General features: G+C 49.7%; 1 protein-coding gene across 2 annotated transcripts in view; it reads left to right on the forward strand.

The window, feature by feature from the left end:
• The first annotated feature begins 999 nt into the window (after positions 1-999).
• The window catches only part of LOC128702953 (KICSTOR complex protein kaptin), a 112450-nt gene continuing 104391 nt past the window's right edge, over positions 1000-9058 (forward strand). Inside the window, exon 1 of one of the 2 annotated variants that reach the window (XM_053797433.2) lies at positions 1000-1117. In XM_053797433.2, the coding sequence (XP_053653408.1) occupies positions 1058-1117 (60 nt within the window). In that variant the 5' untranslated portion in view covers positions 1000-1057. The remainder of the gene's footprint in view (positions 1118-9058) is intronic. The other variant, XM_053797434.2, reaches the window with a different exon arrangement.

Raw genomic sequence — 9058 nt, forward strand, 5'->3', positions numbered from 1 at the left:
GGTAAGGTTACCTCACCTTTAAGAACACCTCACATCTCCAGACCCTTTCATGCCTCTAGCTGGTTTACACTATATCAGATTTGTTCACCCGTGTTATCGCTGTTGCAGTCGAGTGTTCTCCAAAATTCCATAAACTCAGTACTTAATGATAGACTAAACGTACGTACTAGTGTTGGGAATATATTTTAACACAAAACTAGTCTATTGTGTATACTTTATTCCGGATTTTATTTTGCTTTTTGACAGCACTGAAATGCTAGTTGATGGTGTGGTGGGGTACTGCATGATCTGTGACAGATACTTTAAATTGTAGCTTTATCCTTTTAGAGAACTATGGTGGGGGAAGCCTTATGACAAGAACACGGATGGTGAAGGTGAGGGTGGTGAGGGTCTAACAGGGTGAGGGTGGTGAGGGTCTAACAGGGTGAGGGTGGTGAGGGTCTAACAGGGTGAGGGTGGTGAGGGTCTAACAGGGTGAGGGTGGTGGGAGTCTAACAGGGTGAGGGTGGCGAGGATCTAACAGGGTGAGGGTGGTGGGAGTCTAACAGGGTGAGGGTGGTGGGAGTCTAACAGGGTGAGGGTGGTGAGGGTCTAACAGGGTGAGGGTGGTGAGGGTCTAACAGGGTGAGGGTGGTGAGGGTCTAACAGGGTGAGGGTGGTGGGAGTCTAACAGGGTGAGGGTGGTGAGGGTCTAACAGGGTGAGGGTGGTGAGGGTCTAACAGGGTGAGGGTGGTGGGAGTCTAACAGGGTGAGGGTGGCGAGGATCTAACAGGGTGAGGGTCTAACAGGGTGAGGGTGGTGGGAGTCTAACAGGGTGAGGGTGGCGAGGATCTAACAAGGGGTGAGGGAGATGGTGGTGAGAATCATGCATGGTGAGGGGGAGGTAGAGGGTGACGTTCCTTACTACAGGAACCAGTTTTGCAGGAAAAGCCTCTCCGCTTGCATGAACTAGGAAACTTTCTGGTGACTCTATTGGCCTTACAAAGACAAGTAATTTGTTAATGTTTGGCTCTCTTGTTAACAATGGTGTGAGGATAACACAAGTTATATACACTAATGGATCTAAGCAGGAGTCTACTGGCAGGGCTGCATCGACTCTTGTTGCTGCCTCTACAGGTAAGAACCATGTTGAGCTAGACATAAGAATTAACAACTGGGCGTCTACACTGCAAACCGAATTGTTTGCCATCATTATGGAGCTAAAATTAACTTATGACAATGAACTTTATTCTTTAATCATTACTGATTTTATGTTACTGCTGAAGAAACTTGATTCACATAATGACTAACATGCACAGTCCATAAGCCAGATATAGATATTTAACAAAATCAGAGAAAGGGGACGTAATGAAAATTTATTATATATTCCATCACACGTTAAATTTCTCAAAGATATAGCTGGGAAATTAGAGGAAAACGTTGAATATAACTTGTGTTTATCTGTGTTAAGCATTATAAATAATATTAGAAGAGTAGAAAATAATGAATCTGAATGTTGTAAGAATACAATTAGAAGCCTGACTCAAGGCATATTTATGGAGCGACTTGCAATCTTCTTCTGTTGGGTTTCAGGGCCAATGACAGCACACGCCGTAAGCGACTTGCAATACTAACAGACTGACTGATGTTGTAGTGGCCAGGCTTAGGCTTGGTTACAAGTACTGACTGATGTTGTAGTGGTCAGGCTTAGGCTTGGTTACAAGTACTGACTGATGTTGTAGTGGCCAGGCTTAGGCTTGGTTACAAGTACTGACTGATGTTGTAGTGGCCAGGCTTAGGCTTGGTTATAAGTACTGACTGATGTTGTAGTGGCCAGGCTTAGGCTTGGTTACAAGTACTGACTGATGTTGTAGTGGCCAGGCTTAGGCTTGGTTACAAGTACTGACTGATGTTGTAGTGGTCAGGCTTAGGCTTGGTTACAAGTACTGACTGATGTTGTAGTGGCCAGGCTTAGGCTTGGTTACAAGTACTGACTGATGTTGTAGTGGCCAGGCTTAGGCTTGGTTACAAGTACTGACTGATGTTGTAGTGGCCAGGCTTAGGCTTGGTTACAAGTACTGACTGATGTTGTAGTGGCCAGGCTTAGGCTTGGTTACAAGTACTGACTGATGTTGTAGTGGCCAGGCTTAGGCTTGGTTACAAGTACTGACTGATGTTGTAGTGGCCAGGCTTAGGCTTGGTTACAAGTACTGACTGATGTTGTAGTGGCCAGGCTTAGGCTTGGTTACAAGTACTGACTGATGTTGTAGTGGCCAGGCTTAGGCTTGGTTACAAGTACTGACTGATGTTGTAGTGGCCAGGCTTAGGCTTGGTTACAAGTACTGACTGATGTTGTAGTGGCCAGGCTTAGGCTTGGTTACAAGTACTGACTGATGTTGTAGTGGCCAGGCTTAGGCTTGGTTACAAGTACTGACTGATGTTGTAGTGGCCAGGCTTAGGCTTGGTTACAAGTACTGACTGATGTTGTAGTGGCCAGGCTTAGGCTTGGTTACAAGTACTGACTGATGTTGTAGTGGCCAGACTTAGGCTTGGTTACAAGTACTGACTGGTATTGTAGTGGCCAGGCTTAGGCTTGGTTACAAGTACTGACTCATGTTGTAGTGGCCAGGCTTAGGCTTGGTTACAAGTACTGACTGATGTTGTAGTGGCCAGGCTTAGGCTTGGTTACAAGTACTGACTGATGTTGTAGTGGCCAGGCTTAGGCTTGGTTACAAGTACTGACTGATGTTGTAGTGGCCAGGCTTAGGCTTGGTTACAAGTACTGACTGATGTTGTAGTGGCCAGACTTAGGCTTGGTTACAAGTACTGACTGGTATTGTAGTGGCCAGGCTTAGGCATGGTTACAAGTACTGACTCATGTTGTAGTGGCCAGGCTTAGGCTTGGTTACAAGTACTGACTGATGTTGTAGTGGCCAGGCTTAGGCTTGGTTACAAGTACTGACTGATGTTGTAGTGGCCAGGCTTAGGCTTGGTTATAAGTACTGACTGATGTTGTAGTGGCCAGGCTTAGGCTTGGTTACAAGTACTGACTGATGTTGTAGTGGCCAGACTTAGGCTTGGTTACAAGTACTGACTGATGTTGTAGTGGTCAGGCTTAGGCTTGGTTACAAGTACTGACTGATGTTGTAGTGGCCAGGCTTAGGCTTGGTTACAAGTACTGACTGATGTTGTAGTGGCCAGGCTTAGGCTTGGTTACAAGTACTGACTGATGTTGTAGTGGCCAGGCTTAGGCTTGGTTACAAGTACTGACTGATGTTGTAGTGGCCAGGCTTAGGCTTGGTTACAAGTACTGACTGATGTTGTAGTGGCCAGACTTAGGCTTGGTTACAAGTACTGACTGGTATTGTAGTGGCCAGGCTTAGGCTTGGTTACAAGTACTGACTCATGTTGTAGTGGCCAGGCTTAGGCTTGGTTACAAGTACTGACTGATGTTGTAGTGGCCAGGCTTAGGCTTGGTTACAAGTACTGACTGATGTTGTAGTGGCCAGGCTTAGGCTTGGTTACAAGTACTGACTGATGTTGTAGTGGCCAGGCTTAGGCTTGGTTACAAGTACTGACTGATGTTGTAGTGGCCAGGCTTAGGCTTGGTTACAAGTACTTCTGGCAGCTCAGCAGACACACTGATGATGATCAGACTAAATGTAAAGTATGTGGCCAGCCCTAAGGTCACTATCTTGAACACTATGTACTTAATTGTTCACTCTTTGAGGACTAAGTAAATACTGTATAATAACTTACGTGATATGTCAACATATGTAATGAAAATAAGATACTAGACATTTTGAGCAATTATTCTAGGCCTTTTGTGTATCTATATGCTTTTACGCTACCCTCCACAGCATTAGGTGCACCATAAACTAGCTACCCTCCACAGCATTAGGTGCACCATAAACTAGCTACCCTCCACAGCATGGATATGAGGTGCACAATAAACTAGCTACCCTCCACAGCATGGATATGAGGTGCACAATAAACTAGCTACCCTCCACAGCATGGATATGAGGTGCACCATAAACTAGCTACCCTCCACAGCATGGATATGAGGTGCACCATAAACTAGCTACCCTCCACAGCATGGATATGAGGTGCACCATAAACTAGCTACCCTCCACAGCATGGATATGAGGTGCACAATAAACTAGCTACCCTCCACAGCATGGATATGAGGTGCACAATAAACTAGCTACCCTCCACAGCATGGATATGAGGTGCACAATAAACTAGCTACCCTCCACAGCATGGATATGAGGTGCACAATAAACTAGCAACTTCAGTGACAGAATCTAATCTAATGTGGAAGTGAATTCTCGTTTGTGTTTTTAGGCATCTATTTGTACTTACTTATTTGTGGTTGCAAGGGTCGATTCACAGCTCCTTCTCCGCCTCTTTGCTGGTCGCTACTAGGTCCACTCTCTCCCTGCTCCGTGAGCTTCATTCATTCATTCATTAGGGATTTGCCGGTACTTCCGGCCCGGGTCTTCTCCAGATGGTGACCCGGCGCGTGAGCTTCATCGCACCTCTTCTTAAGGCTCTATGGATTATGCCTCTCTTCAGATTGTCCCACTTCCTAACAATTCTATGACTGAAGAAATACTCCCTAACTACCCTATGACTCATTGGAGTTTCCAACTTCCAGTTGTGACTCCTTGTTGCTTTGTCACATCTCTGAGACATTCTGTCCCTATCCACTTTGTCAATTCCTCTTAGTATTTTATAGGTTGCCATGTCCCCAGTCCCTCCTGTCCTCCAGTGTCATCAGGTTGATTTCCGTTAAACTCTCCTCGTAGGACATACCCATTAGCTCCCGGACTAGTCTTGTTGCAAACCTTTGTCTTTTCTCTAATTTTCTGACGTGTTTGACCAGGTGTGTTTGTGTGTGTGTGTGAGTGCTCTCGTGCGTGCACTCTAATCTCTCATCATAGGTTATTACAATTAATTCAGGGGCTAGTCACGTTACTTACATCTTCACCATCTCTAGTTTCTTAAGATGCTTTATTAGGTGTGGGTTCCACACTGGTGCTGCATACTCCAACATGAGCCTGACGTATGTCGTATATATGGCCATGAATGACTTCATTGAGATTCCTGAAGCCCAGTGAAAATTCGCTGTAGAGGTTATTAGGCTGACGTGTGTGTCTGTCGATATGCTCTACACTATGCTCACTCCCTAGCCCTTCCCCTTGAGTGAAGTTTGCAGCCTCTTTCCTCTGAGTTTCCAATCTTCATGCCTCTGTTCAAATTTCCATAACCTTGCAATGACTGGGGTTGAATTCAACTTGCTACTTATCTAATCAATCTTTCAGTCTTCAGATCAATTTGTAAGTTTATTCAGGTATACACAAGTACAGTTACATAGATTATCATACATAACAGCATATGTGTAGAGAACCTGGGATAACCCAAAAAAAATCAGACACAATGACTTATTTCCATTGGGGTCCGTAGGCTAATTATTATTATTATTATTGCCATTATTATTATTATTATTATTATTATTATTATTATTATTATTATTATTATTATTATTATTATTATTGTTGTTGTTGTTATTATTATTAAGTAATCTGTAAGTATTAAGATTAGTTTGCCAGAAATGCATTCCATACCAGTGGCTTTCTTTTGAGCCTAACAATATTGCATTAAATGTCAAGTATATTGTATGTGTACTGCATAAGAGAATTACAAAAATAATTTGAAGTTCAATATTTGCTTCCTGGAGGAAACAGGTTTTACTGAGACTCATTATTTTCCTACTTTTTCCGATCTGGTTATAAATGTTTCCTAGTGCGCTTCTGTTGACCCAGTATGTACCACTGAAATATTTTCTGACTACCAGACAAAAAACACGTATGGGGTCAGGGAAGGACTAAGAGTCCTCCGCTAGCTGGAGGGTCTCCAGGGGCTGCAGCCCAGGGTCCTCCGCCAGCTGGAGGGCCTCCAGGGGCTACAGCCCAGGATCCTCCGCCAGCTGGAGGGCCTCCAGGGGCTACAGCCCAGGATCCTCCGGCAGCTAGAGGGCCTCCAGGGGCTACAGCCCAGGATCTTCCGCCAGCTGGAGGACCTTAAGGGGCTACAGCCTAGGATCCTCCGCCAGCTGGAGGGCCTCCAGGGGCTACAGCCCAGGATCCTCTGCCAGCTGGAGGGCCTCCAGGAGCTACAGCCCAGGATCTTCCGGTAGCTGGAGGGCCTCCAGGGGCTACGGCCCAGGGTCCTCCGCCAGCTGGAGGGCCTCCAGGGGCTACATCCCAGGATCCTCCGCCAGCTGGAGGGCCTCCAGGGGCTACAGCCCAGGATCCTCTGCCAGCTGGAGGGCCTCCAGCTCAGGATCCTCCGCCAGCTGGAGGGCCTCCAGGGGCTACAGCCCAGGATCCTCCGCCAGCTGGAGGGCCTCCAGGGGCTACAGCCCAGAATCCTCCGGCAGCTAGAGGGCCTCCAGGGGCTACAGCCCAGGATCCTCTGCCAGCTGGAGGGCCTCCAGCTCAGGATCCTCCGCCAGCTGCAGGGCCTCCAGGGGCTACAGCCCAGGATCCTCCGCCAGCTGGAGAGCCTCCAGAGATTAAGTGAAAAAAGTGTTGACAGTTCTGCCGTAAGTTCATAATTACACTTTGTTATTACGTCACGTATATGATGAACTGTTGACTCTTTGTCATTACATTTTTCCTTTTGAAAATGTGACTGGGACCTCACAGTGCCTGTAACCCAGGGACCTCACAGTACCTGTAACCCAGGGACCTCACAGTACCTGTAACCCAGGGACCTCACAGTACCTGTAACCCAGGGACCTCACAGTACCTGTAGTCCAGGGACCTCACAGTACCTGTAGCCCAGGGACCTCACAGTACCTGTAACCAAGGGACCTCACAGTACCTGTAACCCAGGGACCTCACAGTACCTGTAGACCAGGGACCTCACAGTACCTGTAGCCCAGGGACATCACAGTACCTGTAACCCAGGGACCTCACAGTGCCTGTAACCCAGGGACCTCACAGTACCTGTAGTCCAGGGACCTCACAGCACCTGTAGTCCAGGGACCTCACAGTACCTGTAGCCCAGAGACCTCACAGTACCTGTAACCCAGGGACCTCACAGTACCTGTAGTCCAGGAGCCTCACAGTGCCTGTAGCCCAGGGACCTCACAGTACCTGTAACCCAGGGACCTCACAGTACCTGTAACCCAGGGACCTCACAGTACCTGTAACCCAGGGACCTCACAGTACCTGTAGTCCAGGGACCTCACAGTACCTGTAGCCCAGGGACCTCACAGTGCCTGTAGCCCAGGGGCCTCACAGTGCCTGTAGCCCAGGGGCCTCACAGTGCCTGTAGCCCAGGGGCCTCACAGTGCCTGTAGCCCAAAGGCCTCACAGTGCCTGTAACCCAGGGGCCTCACAGTGCATGTAGCCCAGGGACCTCACAGTACCTGTAGCCCAGGGGCCTCACAGTACCTGTAGCCCAGGGGCCTCAGTGCCTGTAGCCCAGGGACCTCACAGTACCTGTAGTCCAGGGGCCTCACAGTACCTGTAACCCTGGAGCCTCAGTGCCTGTAGCCCAGGGACCTCACAGTACCTGTAGCCAAGGGGCCTCACAGTGCCTGTAGCCCAGGGACCTCACAGTACCTGTAACCCAGGGGCCTCACAGTGCCTGTAGCCCAGGGACCTCACAGCACCAGTAACCCAGGGGCCTCACAGTACCTGTAGCCCAGGGACCTCACAGCACCTGTAACCCAGGGGCCTCACAGTGTCTGTAGCCCAGGGACCTCACAGCACCTGTAACCCATGGGCATCACAGCACCTGTAACCCAGGGGCCTCACAGTGCCTGTAGCCCAGGGACCTCATAGCACCTGTAACCCAGGGGCCTCACAGTACCTGTAGCCCAGGGGCCTCACAGTACCTGTAGCCCAGGGACCTCACAGCACCTGTAACCCAGGAACCTCACAGTGCCTGTAGCCCAGGGACCTCACAGCACCTGTAACCCAGGGGCCTCACAGTACTTGTAGCCCAGGGACCTCACAGCACCTGTAGCCCAGGGACCTCACAGTACCTGTAGCCCAGGGACCTCAAAGTACCTGTAGCCCAGGGACCTCACAGCACCTGTAACCCAGGGGGATCACAGTACCTGTAGCCCAGGGACCTCACAGCACCTGTAGCCCAGGGGCCTCACAGTACCTGTAGCCCAGGGACCTCACAGCACCTGTAGCCAAGGAGCCTCACAGTACCTGTAGCCCAGGGGCCTCACAGTACCTGTAGCCCAGGGACCTCACAGCACCTGTAGCCCAGGGACCTCACAGTACCTGTAGCCCAGGGACCTCATAGCACCTGTAGCCAAGGAGCCTCACAGTACCTGTAGCCCAGGAACCTCACAGCACCTGTAACCCAGGGGCCTCACAGTGCCTGTAGCCCAGGGACCTCACAGCACCTGTAACCCAGGGGCCTCACAGTACCTGCAGCCCAGGGATCTCACAGCACCTGTAGCCCAGGGGCCTCACAGTACCTGTAGCCCAGGGGCCTCACAGCACCTGTAACCCAGGGGCCTCACAGTACCTGTAGCCCAGGGATCTCACAGCACCTGTAGCCCAGGGGCCTCACAGTACCTGTAGCCCAGGGGCCTCACAGCACCTGTAGTCCAGGGACCTCACAGCACCTGTAGCCCAGGGGCCTCACAGTACCTGTAGCCCAGGGACCTCACAGCACCTGTAGCCCAGGGACCTCACAGTACCTGTAGCCCAGGGGCCTCACAGTACCTGTAACCCAGGGGCCTCACAGTGCCTGTAACCCAGGGGCCTCACAGTGCCTGTAACCCAGGGGCCTCACAGTGCCTGTAACCCAGGGGCCTCACAGTGCCTGTAACCCAGGGGCCTCACAGTGCCTGTAACCCAGGGGCCTCACAGTGACTGTAACCCAGGGACCTCAGAGTGCCTGTAACCCAGGGACCTACAAAATCTTTATCCGTCTCTGTATGGAGTACGAACACTTGCAGGAAAGATAATAGGTAACTTATGTGATGGGTATGGTGTGTTTACCAATAATAGGATAGGTAAGGGATAACTACCGCTTAAAGAA

This window comes from Cherax quadricarinatus, chromosome 86, assembly GCF_038502225.1.
Source record: "Cherax quadricarinatus isolate ZL_2023a chromosome 86, ASM3850222v1, whole genome shotgun sequence".
In the NCBI taxonomy this organism is placed as follows: domain Eukaryota; kingdom Metazoa; phylum Arthropoda; class Malacostraca; order Decapoda; family Parastacidae; genus Cherax; species Cherax quadricarinatus.